The sequence below is a fragment of the Stegodyphus dumicola genome, chromosome 1 (genome assembly GCF_044657685.1).
Source record: "Stegodyphus dumicola isolate Sdum_Otavi_A_Nest chromosome 1, ASM4465768v1".
Taxonomy (NCBI): Eukaryota; Metazoa; Arthropoda; class Arachnida; order Araneae; family Eresidae; genus Stegodyphus; species Stegodyphus dumicola.
Genome location: NC_140768.1, coordinates 77,521,934 through 77,544,170, shown reverse-complemented (window position 1 = coordinate 77,544,170; position 22,237 = coordinate 77,521,934). Strand labels below are relative to the sequence as shown.

Here is a 22,237-nt window from a genome sequence, read left to right as displayed (position 1 = left end):
GTTTTTGCTATCAAAGACAGTGAGACTGTAGAGGACAATAAACTCTGACATAAAAATGACTCATTTCGTCGGCAGAAGACTTTTTTTTTAGCACTGCTGCTGCGTAACAGATAACATTTTAGTGCGAAGCGTAAGCTCAGTAATAATAATAATAAAAGAATGAAAGCAGATGATGATTTTTTCTTTAGCATACGCTTATCAGAATTTATCAGACTGTGCAGAAACTTTTCAGTTCCGTAAATGTTACTTTTGTCACGCGACAATGTTGTCGAAGATAAACTCCGTTTCAGTTTATTTGTCCTTTAAAGGAGTGAAGCACGCTCATCACAGAATTCTGGCTGAATCACAAGTGCATGACAATTATTATCAAATTGAAATCCCTTTTGTACTTTTATTATGGGTTTTTTACCTGTTTCTTATGTTAAATATTTTAGGAAATGACGTGCTAAATCGGATTTAACAGAAGGAAGGGTGACGAACTCCTTCACATAAACCTCTACTCTCAAATAACACTCTATATGAAAAAATCCTAATTTAGATAAATTTTTCTAGTGTTGAATTTAAATACAATAAATTCTGATTTTTCTCATCATGAGTTTATTTCAATCTTTTTCAAACATGAATAGTTTATAGCGTTATATAGCACATATTTTTGACTAGCTATTGATTTAAAAGGAAGGAATTCTGATAAGATTTCTTAAATGCTTTTCTAAATATTATAAAATGTTTACAATGCACAGAAATTTGAAATCGGTTGTGAAAATTCATTGTTTAACAGGGAACGAATATTATTTTGATCCAATAAATTAGATCAAATAAATCATATTCAGATGTATCGTTTTATTTTATTATTTATTTTCATGTTGATGCTAAAAATATTTATTCCCCAGATTTCCCATTTTCCATCATTCCAAGTTTACATTAAATTATGTTACGATGTTGCTTTTCCTTCGCATCTCCTCACCTTGTCCACGTGTCCTGGTAAAATGCCAGCTGACGCAACTTTTTTAAAAATTTTTATTCCAGATAGTAGTATGAAGTATCATGAACAGCGTCAAGAAAGAATTGCTGTTTAAAAACAGGTAGTTAACTTCTTAAAAATGTTAAATATATTTCGTTAAAAATACGTTTTACTGATATTTGTACTGTTTATAAAATTGATGTAAGATATATTTTTAGCTCAAAATATACATTTCGGGTATAAAATTCAGTCCCTTTCTTAGCTTCTACAACACTGCTTTAAAAAAAATTAAGTTAAAGGAATGGGCTTTTTTATCATTTTCAGAGAGGAATTAAAGTAAATTTCAGTAAATTCGATAAATCAAATTAAATTTAATTATGTATTAAAAAATTAGCAATTAAATTTACTTGTTTATGTTGTTTATTCTTTCGAAGATAACCTTGATATGTTTATTTATGTTTTCAGCACTATGTGGAAATTTCAGCGAATTCGCAGTTTACGCGTAAGTGGTGTATAACCCTAAACAATGGTATCAGAAGAGTTAACTTGGGAGCCATTTTATTAAATAACTTTCTTAACAAAATATAAAGTTTAAAATTCCTTAAAAATTCCTTTAATATATATGAATGATTTTCTCAAAAGTATTAAAATATGATTATCCTAACATCTTAAGCAATGGATTCGAATTAACTCATTTTTTAACTTCGTGTTAAAGAATCATATCCATGTTCTAATATACTTATATTGGTATTAAAAACATATATTTGTAGTCAAATATATTTGTAGTCAATTATCAAGAATTATATCCATGTTCTAATATATTTATATTGGTATTAAAAACATATATTTGTAGTCAAATTAAAACTGAAGTTATATTAATATTAAAGAATCTTTAGTGGTAAAAATTTGGTTAATGGTTCTCTCTAAAAATCGTGGTGTTGTCCGATTAATATTTGCAGCATAATATAGCTGTGATCACCATAAATACCCTATAGTTCTACCAGAAAATTTCAAAACAAATTAAATTTTAATTGAAAAAAATAAAAAGGTTAGCACAAAATTTTTTTAATACATAAATAATCGCTTTTTCTCTTTATACACTTGAGTCTCTTTTTGTGTGGTTTATTTTTATGTGATATGATAAGTATTTCAGTTTTTTTCCTGGTGTTTCCTGTTTATATGTACACAGATATACTTCTGCAATTCATTTTTGAGCTCTGACCTTTAACGCTAGAGAATATGAGGTCATAATAACATAGCGGAAATTGAACAACAATTTGGCTTTAGTGCTTTAGATTCTTTCAACGTTGGGTGCAACAAATCGAACAATAATGAACTATATAATGAAACTCTTATTAACGTAAATGGATAAAAGATTTATACAGAACGTGAGGATAACTGGTGCTACTTTGATAAACGGTTGCACGGATTTTGGCAATTTTTTTTGGGCCAGCGATACGACTTAATGTCCATTGCTGGACAAGTTATTTATGATAGCCGATACTTTTTTGTCATTTTATTTTTAAAATAATGCGTTTTATTATGCATAAATTCCATGTTTTAAATATTATTTATGGCTTCTAAATATTAAAAATCAATTAAATTTTGCATAATTTTATGTTGTGGATAATGTCACCTTATAATACATGACCATACAACCTTATGACGTCATTTATAAATACTTTAGATTACATTTTTATTTTTAAAATTTGTATACTTCAATTTTTATTAAAAAATTAATATACTGTTTTAAAAAATTACTGAGATAGTTATTGCCACATATGGTTTAATGTTAAATAATTATAACCTATAAAACTTAAAGTATTTGAATTTAAGTAATATTTTAATTCTTTTAAACATAATACGTAAAAGAGCGTTTTTCAAGATGGCTGACTATCGTAAAAACCGGCGAACAACTGCGCTAATGTAAATCGCCAAAAATCCGTGCAACCGTCTACCAAAGTACTACCGGATAACTTAAACAACGACGGCTATGTTGAAGTGCCTGCAAGTTATGAAAGTTGATCCTAATATTGAACCCAAAATTACAATATACCGAAAGAAAAAGAATACTTGCTGCAAATAAACGCGAAAATTAAAGGTTAAAGAGACAAGTGTCCAGACGTCAATATTGCAATTTTTAGAGAATAAAACATTAAAATGCTTGCTAAAATAGGCGTTTTAAAAAATTATTTCTAAATAAGGCATTTGAACTTAAATAATCTTGTTTTATTGTTTAAAATCTAGGAGAAAATCACTTATTTGGAACCAGTTATCGATTTTTGCGTGTATTTAGATCCTCGATTATTTCGGTTTCAAACAGTCCGGAATACTGGTGGAACACATTACCCGGAATATGCAAGATACTGCTGCATTTTGAATAAAGAATGTATTATTCGTATTGAAATTTGTAATGTCATTTAAGGTTTACAAATAAATGATCATTAAATTATTTTTTAATGCAAGTAAGAGAACAAATTCCGTGATTCTAGCTACAGAGAAACTGATTTATATGAATTCTTAGACGCCTTTATAGCATTGAGGAAATTACCGTTAGGAAAACACAATGCTGCAGTTTTCATAAATCGGCTAAGAAATTTACTGTAGAATTGTTAAAATTAGGCTTATAAATTACTTATATTAAGTTAAAATTCTTGCTTTTTTATTACAGGAAATGCGTATTTAGCAGGCAGAAAGAGAACAACTTAATTATCCTTTGGGCTATGGTATCAGTTAGTCTCTATATATTTGAAATTCTGAATTTTATAACGTTTCAGTTCTTCACGAATTAAAACTATCTTCTTTGATTTCATTACAGAAGATTTTCTTCTGTCTTTAAGAAAGATAAAGAATATTTATAAAAAACAAGAGACGTCTAAATATTAAATACAGATCTGCAGTCAGCATATGGCATTCGCATGCATGTTCCCAAATTCATAGTTGAATTTGAACTATTGCGATTATTTATTTATTTTGTTTTGATTACTAATAATATTCAGAATGATAATGGATGAGCTATCCATTACTAATTTTGTATACGACTCATTTCCATAGCATAAATATTAAAGCCATCTTGATAAAGACTGACGTGACTTTGGCTACCAAAGATGAGTAAAAGATAATCGGCATGAAAATGACAGCTGATGTAGATATGTGCATGAATTCATGCGTATTTATTATAAATATTTTTGAATTGATTGTCTAGGACGAATTAATTTCAGTAATCGAGCTGTAACTCATAAAAATAGTCTTAAAATTAATTCACGACATTTCGTTTTCTGTTCTGTAATTCGCGTACTCAGTCGTTTCCACACTGTTAGCGGATTAGCGGCTAAAGATTCTTCCTGACTTTTTAAGACAATGAATATAAAATACATAAAATCGAATTAAATTTAAGTTTTATTTTAGTTAGTAAAATTAAACTAGAAGTTTATTCTCCAATAAATGATAAAAATCTTTAAAAATATGTAATAAATCAAAAAGAAAATTTCCAAAAATAAGTATTGGACTAAAGATATACATGAACTGCAGAGGACATAATATCCCGATAATGAGAATCTGTTGTAACTCAATGGTTTGATTTATCGAACTTTGGTAGAACTTTCATACTAGCTATCTTATGACAATATTAAGTGTTTGGGATAAAATAAACTGTCAAACAGAATAAACTATAAACAGAATAATCTGATATAATAAAACTATAAGTAGAATAAACTATGGAATATAATAAACTGAGTGTATAAAATACACTGAGTTATTGTGGTAAGTTTTTAAAATGTAATTTCAAGCATTGGACATTTTGAAATTATTTCAATATTTCTTTATATTCCGCTATCATGTATCCCCGCTTTCTCTCCCTTGTAAAACTACTCCTACAATTAATATACAAGGTAAGATTAAGAGACTACGCTATAGAAACTGATTCTAAAGAGAGCCTCGAGAGTGAAAAAGGGCTTAGGAACCGCTGATATTGTGTAGAGATTTTGTAGTCGAATTCGAAGAGGAGAAATTTTAAAGTTTAAATAATAATAATTGTTTTAATACACGAATAGCTTCAAGTTTGTGATTTATAGCTTTTTATCAACTTAGCTGTCAGCTTGTTTTTCAAGGGTCTATTACTAAGGCTTTATAGCAAGAAAAATTGTCGGCGTGTAAAGCATTTCTCCCGCCTTCTTAGAATGTCTTCGTGGTGCAATGGTCAGCACGCTCGTCGCGTATTCGAGAGGTCCGAGGTTCGAGTCCCAGCGAGGGCACTGCTCATTTTTCACGACTCCTGCTTCCAAATAACCTACAGTGGCGCCCGAACCAATAAAGGTGGTAGATGATAAATCTCTACCACCAGGATTTGGCGATTGGGTCTCCTAATCCCCAGTCGCCCTTTGAAAAGGGGAGTACACAAGTTATTTTTCCCGCCTTCTTAGCATGCCTTCTTGGTGTCAGCACGCTTGGCGCGTATTCGAGAAGTCCGAGGTTCGAGTCCTGGCGAGGGCATTGCTCATTTTTTACGACTCTTGCTTCTAAATATTCTAATGTCTCCGCAGGTGAATTAAATTCCAACAACTACTTAGAGAGGCATTCACAAAATAACGTAATATCAAATTAAGATAAAATGAAATATAGTTAATTAAACTGTAACTTGTAGTTGCAATCAAAACTTTAACATAACATTTAAAAAAATTGTGAGGAGGAGGAGGAGTACAATTTAGCAATGCTTTTACAAACACGAAAAGAAAAAAAGAGAAATCACAATGTAGTGCATAACGAAATATGTACTTTTCACATGCATAATTGCACTGAAAAAGACAACAAAATAATATTTTTGTTAAAGGTTACATTAAATTATATATTAAATTATATACATATTAAATTATATACATATATACATAATATTTTTGTTATATTATTAGGGTTTTCGAAGCCCAGAAACATGAAAATTCAGCTATGCCCTTGCCAGGATTCGAACTTCGGGTCTTTTGACTGCTAAGCGGACGCAACAGTAAAAGCGAAAATTCAATACATATAATTATAAAATAACAAAAAACATAAATTTTTAAGAACTGCGGATATATTGCTTCTTTATCCCTCCATTTGTTGCTCAAAGTATTCCTTTAATTTGAAACATAAATTAAAGAATTTATGTTGAGTAGAATGTGATCGTATTTAAAAGAATTTCCAGTTTTCCAGTTTTTGTGAATGATAAATTAAAACTTACACTGCGTCGAAAGGCAGTAACTTCTATGAACTGATAGTCTGCAAGTCCGTGTATATGATTAATATACGGACACAGCATGACGTGAGTTAAAAGAGAAAGAAAAAAAAAAAAAAAAAAAAAAACCACAGTTACATGGTTCTAGTGTCAAAATTGCTCCTGTTGTTTTGAAGAAAAACAAACTCATATACGTATATAAAATGCATTATTATTTTTCCTTAAACTCTATCTAATTCTACACATGCAAATGCATTTATTATGCGCGATTGTATACCCGACAGTAAAAAACAGCAACTAGAACGTTTTTTATTACTTAAGGTTCGCAGTTCTTTTTAATGCAACCGTTACTATCTTTGTGAGATTTTATTTAAATTTAACTAACAGTTAACATTTTATTTTTGAATCTTCCCTTTATTTCTCATTTCTTCACGTATTCACTCAGTCCACAGGTTTATGAGAATTTTAGGCCAAGCGGCGTAATTTAAATTGAGAGGAAGAATCGTAACCGGCATAACATTTTACTGATTTGCTGGTTAAGACTGGCTGTGGCTATTACAGCCATGAAGATGTTAAATGAAATGTGATCGGTACAGTTTGACACATAAGGCACGGTTTGGTAAGTGCGACTTCATTAGGTTGTCGATAGACTTCTAGCCTTAAGTAAGAGCACTGGTAGTCAAGATGTCTTAAATTTTGAATTAATCCACAATTGTGATAAGAACACAGAATTAATAGCTCATATATCTTTAATCAATAGTAATCGTCTTTAAAGCTCAGGGCTTGATATGAGAACCATATTTCCATGTTCTTTTAGTCTAAAGGCAGTTTAGCTGAAAGCGATAACTCGTTCTCGCAGTAAAGGCAATGTATGATGGTAAGTAGCTGGTATAGGTAGTTAGTCAGAACTTCATCCCTCAATTTGCTATACATTTAATTTTTAATTTTAAAAGACAATCTGTTCTTTCTTGTTTCATTTCAACTTAAATTCTGAACTTAAACTGAAGGATTGATCTTTAATTTTAATTGAACAGACGAGTTCATCAACAGATGTCTCCTTCGTGTCATCACCAAGGCTTGAATTTGATAACCCAAAAATTCACTGAAAATTCCCGTAAAAATGCCCATTAAAACGGGATACTTAAAATGGGAAAAATGACTAAAAATAAAACTGTCCCTAAAATAAAAATAAAATATATTTAAAAAATGAAATCTGAAAGCTTTCAGATTTTATATTACGCCCAAACGGGCGTTTTTTTCATTTACAGACACATACACGCTTCGAGAGCATTTGGGCTAACGCTACTTTGGACTAAAATATTTAAAAACAGTATATATTTAGAATTTTCGATAGACAGTCTCGCGCGCTGCAGATAAAAATGTTTTGTTTCCTACACTGTTACCGCTGCTTGCCTTGAAATTGTTGAAATTTTTATTCAAAATCCATTAATGGATTAACAAATACGAAAAAAAAAAAAAAAAAAAAAAAGTTCGAAATTTTAAATTCGGGCTTCCGTGTTACATGTTCGGTTGGAGGAATATGCTATTTAAAATTTAGTGATTTTAGGTACCATTGTTTTTTCACAATGCGAGAAACATATATACATTCATGCAGATTCTTCATTACTTAGTTCCTTTATGTATAATGCAGGGCGATGATATTTCGTGGCAACAGTTTGAAAAGCGATACATCGCCTTTAAGTGATTCAACGCAAAATGCCGTTTTGAGATTAATAACGCTTCTGGACTAACGCCCGTTTGGGCTAAAAATGCTACAATTGACAATATTGATAAATAACCTTTTTCATACTTAAAAACCTTCTTCATTGTGTTGTAAAACACTATCAACATTTTTAATATTTACTTCTACATTTTTCTCCATACATCTTTTATTGACAAAATTTTGTGGTTCATCGAGCTCTTTAACGTTTCCAAGTGCCTGTAAGATATAAACAATTGTCGTCTATACATTCCGAAATAAATTCTTTTACTAAAAGAATAATGCTCTGTCATTTATTAAAAAACAAAAATGTTTAATTTTCTCAAGGGACGGTATCAGAGAAATCTTTTTAGAAACTATATTAATTTTACAGATTCTTCTCTGTTGAAAAATAAAGATAGTCTTCGTGACGTGAGAAATTAAAATATATCACAGATTAGAAAGTTCCAAATTTTTTATTGTTTATCAGACATCCTGTTTCCATGTTGATAATATTCAATCCCGCTTTTAAAAGAGCCGAATACAACTGATTATATTTCCAATTATTAGATGCATATAAATCCCTTCTTATTAGTAAAATCTATTTTACTAATAAGAATGGATTTACATGGAATATTTATACTGTTGGTCACTGTTAACCAACAAGAAATCATATCTAAGTTGTGAAATATTATTTGGTTCATTCTTACGCTATTTTCTGTTTTAACGAACTGTGGAATCACATATACACTTAGTTTCATAATGATTTGATCATATCGCCCTTGGGTTTCAGTGGGTTTGATCTTTCAGTTATAAATTCAATCCAATAAATTCATTTCAAAATATTTGAATTTTTTAATATTAAAATTTTTATTCCAACATCTTTTATGAAAAAAAAGTGAAACCATCAAACTCACTTCTTCTATAACAGCTTTACAGTGGTTATTATCAGTTGCGTATAGCATATTCCAATCTTTATTCTTTTCAAATTCCATTTTAACTTTTGTCTTGCCACGAAGTGAGAATTGAATTGACTGAATGAGAAATATATCTCTAATGAAATTCGAGGAAATAAGTTTATGAAATGCAGCAAAAAAATGTGCATAATTTAATAGGTACAAAGAAGTCATGTTGGTTCACGTCAGACTTTTTTCAAATCATCGTGTTGTTAAAAAATTCATTTTATGTATGCCCACATTTTTTAGACTTCTTTTATTATAAATATTGTTTCTCCCTCAAAATGTCCTGGTTCAGAAACCTCCAGTTGAAGCTATAAATAAATAGTTGGAGATTTGGCAAATAATTAACAACATATGTTTTAAATTCTCTATGGATATTATATGCTTCCATTATTAGAAAAATCATATTTCCTTTTTGTTATCCTCAAAGTATCCAACTTTGGATAATTTATAATTACTATAATATATTAAAAATATATAGTTTGAAACAAATACCATGATTTAAATTTTTTCTATGATATTTCTATAGTATCAAGAAATCTAAATTTTTTGAAAATATATCCGCCCGATATATAGATATCAATAATGTGATCGGTACAGTAAACGGTGCACTTCAGTTACTGGAAATTAAGCTGAACAGTGACCACCGCAAGTTCCAGGAACTATTAAGAAGTAAAGCAACAGGCGTTTCGACTTTGCTTTATTTGCTCTTGTGCCTCATCATTAGAAGTGCAAGGGTATATTTATTGCTAGAAGCTGTGTATTGTTGCGAAGTTTCCAAAGATGACAGGCGTAATAATATTAACTGCTAAAATTTTATTTTATGACAGAAATTTTAGGCTTATAAAAGATACAAGAAAGGAAACAGTATGAATTCGTATATAACTTGAATATGAATAGAAAGATGAATGCAGTTTAACGAAGGATGATGGATATTCTTATAATAAAAAAACTACCGTGGAATATTGTCTGCCATTAATGTCCAGCACCTATCTAAAAGCATTCTTTCTTAAAATTTGTTTATATTTCTTCTCTGGTAAGAAAAAGTTGGCTTTTAGGTTATTAATGACTTTGAATGACATAAAGCAGCATTAATTCCTTGTACTGAGATCTGTTGTATCGTCCAACTGGCCACCTGTCTGATTCCCAAAGTGTTTCTGCACGAAATTCTATCGTTTTCCTGCCGATGTTGGTTAATAAATGATAAACCTGTCCACATATTGATATTATTTACTTGAAAATATTTGTATATGAATAAGCTCGACACTAAGACCATGAGATTTTATTACTCAGCAGATCATTAATCACCGAAAGGAATGTATTTTGGTTTCAGAAAGTTTAAAAATTCTATCAAATTTAGTTCTAATCAACTGTGAGTTTGTTGTTAAAAATCAGAATCTGCAGTTTTTTACAAATACTTAAAATTAATTTCAGTTTAGACCCAAATGAAAATTCAGACTGTTATCGTGTACCAATATATGTAATACATGGTGTTATAAATACCTCTTGTTAATTCCAGTATTGGTGAGAATATTTATAAAAAGCATCATTTAGGTATATTATAATTTATGTCAATGAATCTCTTTGTAAATTACATCAATCAGATACAGTGGCTCACAAAAATGGTCGGGCACTTTTTATAATCTTTAATGAACATAAAAACTAAAATAAGTTAAAACAAAAAGAAAAGCTTTTATTTTAATTATATATAAATTCAACATTTTTATATTAAATATATTTTCGAAAAGATGAACATTAAATTCATAAATCAATATCATTTGTTTACCGAGGAAAAATATTCTCACAAAAATAATCGGGCACTTTTAGTAACAGCTAAAAATGACAAAAACTTACATTGCTTTTGCTTCTTAAAGTTTTGTAGGATAAGCTTTAGCACTGCTTTTTTTTGCTTTTTTATTTATCTTTATTTGTAGTTGACTTCATTTAATGTTTTCGGCAAACAAACAGTTTGAGAAAAGTTTTTGTTTGTTTGTTATTTCACGCCACTTATCTTGAATCACTGTTTTCAGTTGCTACCGCGAAGATATGCTCTGTTTTCGAATTTTAATTTTTGTTCCAGCCAAATAAAGTATATACCCGCGTATAAGTCGAGATATTTTGGGCAAAAAAAAGACTTCAAAGTGGGGGGTCGACTTATACGCGGGGCCATAAAGAATTAAAAGAATCGGAAGTTCAAAAATTTCTTTGTATAATGCAGTTGTTTTCTTCCCGCACTCGAATTGGACGACTTATCAAATAAGTCACTTACTTGAAGTAATTTCATGACTTAAATTATGTGACGAACTACAGTGGTGGCCAAAATTGTGGACACTTTTGCAAATTTTTATGTTTTTGCCCCTGAAAAATGCGAATGCCTGCGAAATACCCTCTGAATGATTATAAAATCATTTAAAAAATGTTGTGTTAGCAACGAACTAGACGGCACGGAAGATGATACTGTGTTTGAAAGTGAAAATGACGACGAAGGCTGTAGTAGTGATTGTAACAATACAGAGTTCGAGACTGAAAATATGTATGACGAGCCAATGACGACAGAAGAGTTCTATGAAATGTTTGGCGAATCTGACCATGAATCAGACGTTGAAGGATTTTGATTTTGTTTATTTACCAAGGTATTTTTTTATCGTATATTTACTTTTTTCTCAGATGATTTTGAATAAATGTAGTACTTAAAAATTTTTTTCGAAGTTTCTCGATCGATTTCGGAAGTGGGGGATCGACTTATACGCGGGTTTCTTATTTTCTACGAATTTTTTATGTCGAAGTGGGGCGGGGTCGACTTATACGCGAGTATATACGGTATGTTCAATAATATTAAGATCTGGTGATTGGGGTGGTACCTTAATTACTTCTGTACACTTATATAACAGGCAGAGTCTGACACTGTGCGCAGTTTGCTTTGGATCATAGTCCTGGTAGAAATTAAAATTATTTTGTATATTACGTTTTGGTGCTGACAATGCCAAATTTCGCTACAAGATGTCAAGAGACTTATACTGATCCGTATAAATTCTATATTACCAACACCGGAATGTGCCATAAGTCCCCATACCATAACTCCTCCTCCGCCGTGTTAACACTCTATACTAAGTTTTGTTTTCGAAATTCTTCTTTGGGCTTTCTCCACACCAGCACTCGTCCATCTGAGCCGAAAGATGTTAAATTTGCTTTCATCAGCAAACAGCACTTTTTTCCAGTAGTCGGCTGTCTTTTGTTTCATCAAATTTGCGAAAGTGAGTCGACGTTTTTGATTTTTTTCTCTGACATAAAATTTTCTTCTTGCTACTCGCTCACGATATCCTGCAGATTGCATTACTTCTCAAATATTTTCTGTATTTACACATACTCAGTATAATTCACGAAGTTTCGCAACAAGTTTAGGAGCACTCAGTCTTGGATTCTTTTTAATATTCCTTAGTATAAAGCATTTCATTCCATGAGATAACTCAGATGATCTTCCAGGTCTTCTTTTGTTTTGAATACGATTCTGTATCTTATAATGCTGAGTAATACCAAAAACTACAGAATCACTTAAATTAAGTTTTAAATAGGCTATTTTTCTAATAGGTTTCCCTTTCTTTTGATGCAAATCAGTAACTAATCTGCGGGATTCTAACGATGTTTCCTTTCGTGACTGATCCATTTCAAGAAAACATTAAAATAACGAATATTTTCTAAAAAGAAAATTCGAATTATAAAAGTAAACAGTTTTTAGATTTTGCCGAGCTTCTTCATCCAAACTAATTCCATAAAATTACGTTTTTTATTTATTGCAACTTGTTTTAATTAGAAATTATGAAAATGTCTTATTAATTTTGTGGTATCGTTTTCTTCAATTTCATTGTAAAACGCTATTTTTAAATTTACCATTTCGTTTTCCAAATTTATTCAGTACAGAGAGATATCTGCACAGAGAGAGTATTGAAAGGGAAAATATTCTTTATTAGTTTACTGCAAAGCTTTTCTCCTATTACTTAAAAAAATAAAATTATTGTTGGGCTCACTCATTTTTGTTAGACACTGTATGTAATTGAAAATAAAATAAAGATATAAAGTAATATTATGAAGTAGCTTTCTTTTTTTAAATATCTAGTTTGTTATGAAATTACAGTAATTAATCTGTAAGAACGGAGTATTAGCCAGGCAGTAATGTAGTTATGTTATGTAGAAGTGAGGGGGCCACCTAATATTTACCCTATGTAAGCAGGTATTAGCCCCACACACTAAGTAGAAAACTAACAACATTCTGGCATCATTCCTCGAGTCATGATGGAAAATGTGACTCCAGTAAGCACTACAAGTACTGCCACCGGCGGCGGCATCAACGGTACTCCTACCTTTCAGCGTTAAATTAGCTCAAGTAAAAGGGATTGAATTATACGATATACATTGCGAAATACATAGTTGTGCAGGTGCATATTTTGAAGATGTTATCTATTGTAGTGGGTACAGGCAACATGTTTCAGGACATTATAATGTAGTAGATTTCTTTTGGATATCTGTTAGCTTTTAGAGTGTTTTCTTGTATTTCTTGCAACCGTTTAGATGGCTATGGAAATTGAAAATTGCCCATTACCGGCAGCAAAGTCCTGTTTCTTTCCAGTTGTACATACATGACCAAATTTCCGATAAACTATACCATCAAATTACATTAAATTTGAAAAGTCATAAGAATTACAGAAATTCATTCTTTTTAGTGTATTTTATGCAAAGCTGTGTTTTGAAAAATGACGCAAAAATCATATTGAACAAAACAAAAGATGAAAAAATTTGATACCCCTATCTGTGCTGATACATGCTGGTTTCTGACAATGCTGGATCGTATTTACGTCCCTCATAGAGAAAAAACAATAAAATCTTACGGTCTCATCCTTTTTTTCGATATTTAACGTGGGTCGAAATTACAAGTACTCTACCGTTTTATCCATTCGCCCACTGATGGGTACTTAGTAATTTGTTCGGAATGGCAATTGTATTACGTTCACCAGAACGTCATACGTAACATTTTATTGCTAATGGTTAAAAAAAAGATTTACTTAATCTTGTTCATACTTCTTATAAGAGTGAGCTTTCTATTTTCATACTTTAGCATTTCAAAATAAAATGTAGTAGTCCCTTTACGATTATTAATGGAATAAAAGCAAAATACAGTATCGTTACTTCTTTCCCTCACGCATACACTGGGCACACTTCCTTTAGAAAATATTATCTTTGTGGAGTTTATAGAGTTTGACCTTATTTGTTAGCACAAACTAATATCAAAATTCGGAGCGAATTATCGCTGTGTCTGAAAATAATGACACAGACTTAAAAAGCTTAAAATAGCCTTTTCATTAAATCAGAGCTTTAACATAAACGCACATTTCATGCTAACAGGATCGACAACCATTTGTGGCGATGTGACATAATGTAAAAGTCAAATTCAAATTAAAACTTAATTTAGTAGTCAAAGAGTACATAATTGATTTTAAATTCTAAGTTGGCTCAGAACCTCTGATCGGAGCAACAATTAAATGTCGGCAGCAGTAATGCAAAGCCGAAGAATTACAATCTTACCAGAGCTGGCGAAAGCTAGTAATGTGATCTCGAGAGGCAGAAATACGTTGTGTCTTACAATGCGTTGGCCATATTCAGCCTATTGAGCCTAACAGTACTGTCCAGAATTCCATGTTTTAAGTCCTCCAAAAACAGGTTGAATAAACAAGCGTCATATCTGTTTGGACCTAAAAAAAGCTGTTTCGAAACACATACGAATCAAACCAATTTCTCAAAAAGAGTACATTTACTTTGATATAGCAATTGATTATCACATCTGCAATCTTCATTTGCCTAACTACTCTAAACCTCCAAATTTTCATATTAGCATGATTTGTCATAGCTAAATATGTTAAGATTTTCATTCCGTATTATTCTCTATAACGAAGAGAATGTGCTGCAATATCACCTTAAAATAAATTTCGCTTTCCTATCTCATTATCATTTTAAGCTTCGTCACACAGACAAAAGACTCATTACTCACAGAGTTTGCTAACTATGATGAAATAAATAATGAGTAACAAATAAATAAATAAAATTTAGATCGTAGCACCAAAGCTATCTTTGTGGGAAACACCGCGTAGTTAATAGACGATAAAAAATTTATTTTCGTTTTCAAACTCTATATCGAGCCGATGAATCATATTTTTCCGTTTCTTATTTTTGAAAACGGAATCAGTAGGTATTGGTAATATGACATAAATTCGTTATCTGTGTACATGCTGCAGGAGAAAAACAGATTCAGCACTTGACAGTCCACTTTCAGTCATCATAGATGCAATTTTTCCCATGTGCTAACGGATTACATCCTGTATTGTTTAATGCTTTTATGAATTGAATCGCCGGCTTTTGGCGTTTAAGTATAAAAATATAAAACTTAATTAAAACAAGTTTTAATGTCGCATTCCATTCGCAAATTGTCACAATACACTGAGTACCATTCACATTCATTTCTCGAGTGCAAAGGTTTAGGCCATTATCCATATGGACATATTTACACAAGCAGAAAAAGTTTTTGCATTATAAACATCAAACCTTTAAAACAATAATATTGAAATAATTTATACGTGAACTGGGTAGAACTGAGTTTATGAAGGGGCTATTTGTTTTATTGTAATGATGTGCAACCGAAAAGTTTGTTTTAAGAATGAAATATGATATAAATATAAATTACAAGAATGATAGAAATATTACACCATAACAAATGTAACTGTAGACAAGGGGAAAAATAAAAAAAATACGTTTAGAAATGACTGTGCTTCTAGTAAAATTTAAAATGAAATGCAACTGTGAATATACTCACACCAATAAATACACTCATCCTAATTATTTCTTAGTCTTTCTTTGAGGAAACACATATTTATATTAAGAAATAAGCTTTTATTTAAAAGGAGTAGGATAGTTACTTCACTAAATTTTAATTTAATTTGTCAAATGTACAAGCTATTATCTCGCAGGGTTACACTTGTTCTGGTAATGCTTTCTAGTCTAACAATCCTAACAGAATATAAGTTACTTTTACAAAACTTTTAACAAGTATACTTAATGAAACATTAAAAATTCATTTCTTCTCAAAACCTTACTCAATTTGCATGTTACATCACAATGTATGCAAGTTGTTAATATCTGTTCCGCAAATGTGCCAAAATTTTCTTAATAGAGTCTCTTGGACGACTAAGATGACACTATCATGTTTATAGTAAAAACTAAAAACCCTTCAATGCATAATTAACATGAGAAGCTTCTTGCTGAATAAAATCTAGGACGCCCTGGATTGAGGCAAAATTATACGCACAACAATTGCGCTGAGAGAGAAAATCAATTGAATATTAAAAAAAATTAAATTTTCACTTACCGTTATTTCTTTGTATCCCGTCCATTCGTTTTCGTAGAAATTCTGCTAAGACGGAGAAGTACTCGCTTGATGAATCCATAGTTTCCGTCTGGGACGTTGATTTTCTAGTTAGTCAACTGATAGTTTGTATTTCTCAGTTTGGTGCTTAATTCATCTGGTTTTTCCTCTCGGCTGAGGGAATTCTGATATAGACAGCTGCTTTCTTGCTACTTGATGTGCCATCGGAAACCTCCTTTAGTTCGCCTGGCTCGTCATTCATAGGTCGTTTGCTGCGTAATTTCTGGATCGGTTGCTCTCACTTTTTCCCGGTTTTATAAGCCTCTCCTATAACTGGGCTTCTTGTTTGTTGACTTTCCAACATGCATTGCTGATCTCTTGGTTGGTCACTGCATCTGCGAGACCTTTGTACTATCTTTGCCTTTTAATGCATATGCCACTGGTAAATTAGTCTGCAGTAAAACTGCTCCTAGTCCTTCTTGAGATGCATCTACAGATAAAACTACTGAGATATTTATATCATAATACTGTAAAACTGGTTTATTTACTAAGATATCTTTTAGTCTTCTAAATGCTTTTTTATGTGTTGCATTCCAGTTCCAGATAACTTGTTTTTTCAACAAATATCTTAAACATGATGTCAATTCTGATACATTAGCTATAAATCTAGAAACATACGAAATCATTCCTAGGAAAGTTAATTCTTTCACATTTCTTAGTGCTTTTATATCTAGAATAGCCTTAATTTTGTCTTCATCTGGCTTTAAACCATCTTTAGAAAATATATGTCCTATATATTTAACTTCATTCAGCCCAAATTTATATTTATTTAAATTAAATTTAACATTCTTTTCTCTGGCTCTGTCCAACAACTTCTTTAATCTTAATCATGTTCTTTTTTATCTTTACCCCAAACTAATAAGTCATCTATATATATTTGAACTCCTTCTAAATCACTAAAAATTTCAGAAAAACATTTGTGAAAAACTTCTAGTGATGAACTCAGTCCATATGGCAACCTTAGAAAACAATATCTACCAAATGGAGTATTAACTGTGGTAAATTCACAACTTGAATCTGACAGTTTAATTTGCCTAAATGCTTTGTTTGTATCTAAAATACTAAACACTTTTGCATTTGTCATTTTAGATGAAATTTCTTCAAAGGCTGGTATGTGATAATGTTCTCTCAGTATAAGGTTAAGGTGCTGAGGATCTAAACACAATCTTAAATTACCATCCTTTTTTCTTAGTGCAACTGATGAATTTACAAATTCTGTAGGTTGATTAACTTTCTTTATAATACCGTCTTCTTCCATTCTTGCCAATTCCTTTTTTAATGGATTTAATTAGCCAAGTGGAATTTTCCTTTTACCAACAGCTTCTGGTTTTAATTTAATGTGATAGGTATGTCCTGTTAAATTTCTAGTTCCTTTAAATAAATCTTGATATCCTTTTAAAGAGTCTGGTAACTTTTCATTAGAATCAGGATTTACTGCACAAATCCTTTATACTAGGTTTAATTTTTGCAATGTAGGTAAACCTAAAATAGCTGGAACAGTTTTATCACATGCTAGAACTAAAATTCTACTTCATCCTTGTCCCCTTTCGATGTTTCACATAATAATGTGCATTTTCCGACTACATCAATTGCAGTACCATTGTAATTATTTAAAGTGACTTTTGATTTAGTCAAACATTTATCTCTTAAATTTAATTGTTTAAATTTAGGCAATGGTAACAAATTACACTGAACACCAGTATCCAACTTAACAAATACATATTTAGATATATTTACTGTTAGTCTTTCAAACCATTCTGTTCTATTTCTAGAAAATGGATTTGTATCTTCTGCTGACCCTAAAATATATTCATTACCATTACTATGAAATTCATGCTCAAAATTATTCTGTACAACATTAACATTTTTATAAAAGTGATTTTCTTTTTACAGTTCAAGCAAATCTTATTATAAGCAGAACAATTGTATAGCCTATGAAGGGTTCTACATTTTCTACATGGTTTCGGATTATTGTACCTTGATAGTTTATTTCCTTGATAGTTTGAAGATGATTTAGTACTTTGTTGCTTTTGTTTTAAATGATAGTTTATCATACAAGGCTGGCTTTTTTTTCCTCTGAAGGTGTAAATTTAATCCGTTTGATCACTTCTGTTTTATTTTCTTCAGTTAAAGTTTTCAGTTGAAGGTCTGCTAATTCAGAAGCTGTACACATTTTAATACATTCCTCCAATGATAAGTGCTCTTCCATTAATAACCTATCTTTAAGATTTTTATTTAGAATTCCACTTAATATTCTGTCTCTTATTAAACTATCTTTTAATTCTGCCAATCCACAGTTGCTACTTAATTTCTTTAAATCTAACAATCATTAAACGATTCACCTACATGTTGTGTTCGACAGAAAAATATATGTTTATCAACACTTTCGTTTGCTTTCGGTATGCAAAAATTTTTCCGAACGCTTCAATTACTTTGTCTACATCCTTCTTATCTTCTTAACTTAAAAGGTGTTAAACTTTTCAAGCGCTTCTTCACCAATAATATGCAATAAAATAGATACTTGAATTTCAGGTGATTTAGTAATACCACCAGACGCTAACATATAAATTTGGAATTTTTGTTTCCACTTCTTCCAATTTTCGCTTAAATCGCTTAAAAATTTTAGATTTATTGGTGGCTTGGCTAATCCATTCATATTTAATTTAAAATTTTAAATAGTTTATATGTACGTATTTTTAGCCATTTCAAATAAAAATGAACAACGCACTTACCAGCGATGGATTTTCGATTTCACTGTAAACAACTTTCCATCGGGTTTTTGTTTAGAACGTCTTTACGGATATTCATAAGTAACGCTGCATGGTTCTTTAAAAAAATCTTATTTTTTAATCTACGGCCATCTTCGTAATGTATTATTTTTATATGTTAGATAAGTGTTCATTGATGATTACAAGATGTACACAAACATCGTTTTATTTTACATTGCTACTCCACTATTCTATATTACAGTTATGATTAATAATAATAACATATACAGTTACATATATAACAAGCTCCTCACTTCGAAGACTAAATAAATAAATAAATAAATAACAATTCTTATTTCATAAACAGTTAGAGTAGGATTGATTCATTAGATTCATAATGCAAACCAAACCATCTCTCATAACCGGTACGCTGTTAAAAAACTTTCTATTATATGAACAGAATAGAGTTGGTTCATTTCTTATTTCGTAAATTTTCTCGTAACCAGTAATATTAAAATAACGCCACTTTTGTAGGGTTATATTTAAAACCTAAATTTAAGTTTATCTATGAGAGGTAAAAAGTATGTATTGAGCTAACTAATTGGAATGTGGAATATATTTCATCTTGTAATGCTAAGGGCACCAAAAAGGTCTTTCTTATTTACCACAGACTGCATTCCGATTCTTTCCTCTTTAATTTTCTCAGCTTTTTATCTGATCTCGGTAAATTTGCAGGTTACCTGTTTCGTTTCAATCTAAGATCAAATAATTTATGTGAGTGTCCAAAAAAAGTACCTCAACACGTGGAACATTTAATTTTTTCCTGCCTTACTTTCGATGGCCCTAGATTATGCTTGCAGAACGATTTGAATATGTATAGCGTGACTTAGCTAGTGAACTTATCTGTTTTTAGGAATTCTGGACTGCTGTTTTCTGTTTTTGTTCGTTTTATTCAGGCATGTAATATTTAATGGTTTAGTTAACTTTAGTTATTTAATGCTTTAGTAATCCCCATAATGTACATTTGTGGTGAACGAGGAAATTGTATGTTTAATTTAAAAAAACTTATAAAGAATGGTCTAAAGCTATAAATAGAGTGGATGAATTAGCATACAAGCATGGTACAGGCTATTTAAAAAGTAGGGATACTAAGATTAAGAATAACGGCTGTGACAGAAATATGACAGAAGATTTTAGACACCATTGCGAATCCCACAGTGAATATCAGTGAAACTTTATCACTCTCGTATTAACAAATAAGCAAACACAAATCAAAAACTCTGATTAATCCTAGCACATAAAATTTAACTCCTTCCTTAAAAAGTAAATTACACAAAATAGGTAAATTCAAAATCCAAATTCAATTCTCGATCCGATCCCCCACTAAGCAGAGGTCACGGCACCAGTGTTAAATTCTGCCGTGAGAGGATTTAAAGTTCAAACAAAAAAAAAATATATAAACTTATCTTGAGTGGACATCTTGAAGGTCGACCGGGCTCATCGTTACACTGGTATGTTATTTTTCCACTGTAGAACAGAAACAGGAGCACTGCTGCCCAGGACGGCTATCCGCTTGGTCCTGAAAGTCCTATGTCAACACGCAGGTAACTCGTTCAAATTTCGCCTCTTTACCAGCACGCCGCAAGGAAGAGGGTTTTCAGCCTCAGGTCAGAAACGTTTTTTCTAGGCAATTACGGCTCGCCTGTTCTTACTCATCCCAAGAGCAAGCTTCAAGAGCAACGTCCACTAGTCCAGCCGGCCCGAAAATCAGCGAGTCCAAGAGTCAGTGAGTCTCGCCTCTTAACCAAACGCGGCCGGGGAGCATATTTGCCGCTCCCCGCCGGAAAACCATTTTCTCTTCGTAATTACATTTTGTCCAGCAAGCCCGTAAGTCCAGCAAGCCCGAAAATCAGCGAGTCAGTCAGAGAGTCAGCCAAAAAGTAAGTGTGAATCCAACTCGAATTTCCTTCGTCTCCTTCACAAAACGGGCTCCCACTATGGCTTCACTTATCGCCCCCTTAATTATGGCAAAATCTTCGTTTTCAACTCCAGAATGCGGAAATAAGGGTGATCGCGCATGCGCGCCCTTCTTCACTTAGCCAACAACCGGACCCTCAATCGCCAAAAACCTGAATGACTTACATTGAAAGACAAGTAGCAACCTTTGACCTTTCTGTCACGTACTTTCCTCTCTTAAGGTCAACTAACAATGAAAATTCTTCTAGAACATTCTAAAGGACAAAGCGCGCGAAATCATGACTTGGCAAAAAATTGCCTCCCTTTCCCTGCTTCTTTCACAATGAATAAAAGTTTGTACAAGGTTTGCAAATAAAAGAAAATAAATAACATTCATTTAAACTAAATAATATTTCCAGAAGCATCTGTTTTTCCCCAAAATTAAAGCCTTAAAATAAATAATTCAGAATCACAATAAAATTTAAATTTCCATAAATCATAAAATCATTTACCTAATTTTTTATAACGCTATCAGATAATTTCTCTACATAACACGTGCCCCACTGCCAGGATTTCGCTTTGTTTGGTTCTCATCTGTTCATTTCTTCAAAACACAGGATACTGTCGGGCCATAACGCTGTGCGCGGGTAGTGATTGCTCGATACGAAAGTCCACTCTCTCGCATACCGCCGATGGAGCCTCTTTCCAATTACGTTAATTGTCGGTATAGCACCCTTTGATGTTGATGACTTATGTTGACTACTAATTAAACGTTCACCGTAGACAGAGGACGATAAGCAGATTTCTTAGAAATTTTAGAGTAATTTATATACATAAAACAAGTAGCCGGTTCTCATTCCCGGCATGTGTAGTCGCTTTGTAATTCATTTTCATGTCTTATCTCAATTTTGGCTCAATTTACCTAATTCCATTATGTTGTTGCAATTTTCACTAACATTAGTGCATAAAAAATTTAAATTCTTCATCACAGCAAGTCACTAGAACAATAAGCTATTCCTGTCAGAGGAAACGTTCAGAGCTAGCTGGTCCTATGAATCCGATCCATCCAGTATGAATCTATATGCAATCTAGTATGTAATCCGATTGATTCATAAATGCTAGATAAAATTTTGTTAGGAAATATGATTAATGTAAATAGCTGGAGAATAACCTAACCCTTCTAGTTCAGAGATCCTCTAGTCTTTTCTCCCCTCTAGTCCAGGGACCGCTCTAGTTTAATTCTAACCTCTTTAGTCCAATGACGGCATTCCACTGACGTC

The 22,237-nt window shown here is 31.6% G+C and overlaps 1 protein-coding gene across 1 annotated transcript in view; it reads left to right on the top strand.

The window, feature by feature from the left end:
* Positions 1–1,029: 1,029 nt before the first annotated feature.
* LOC118191813 (cytochrome P450 18a1-like) overlaps positions 1,030–22,237 on the top strand; it is a 62,700-nt gene continuing 41,492 nt past the window's right edge. The window contains exon 1 of the mRNA XM_085816515.1: positions 1,030–1,082. Within this exon, the coding sequence (XP_085672641.1) occupies positions 1,045–1,082 (38 nt within the window). The 5' untranslated portion in view covers positions 1,030–1,044. The remainder of the gene's footprint in view (positions 1,083–22,237) is intronic.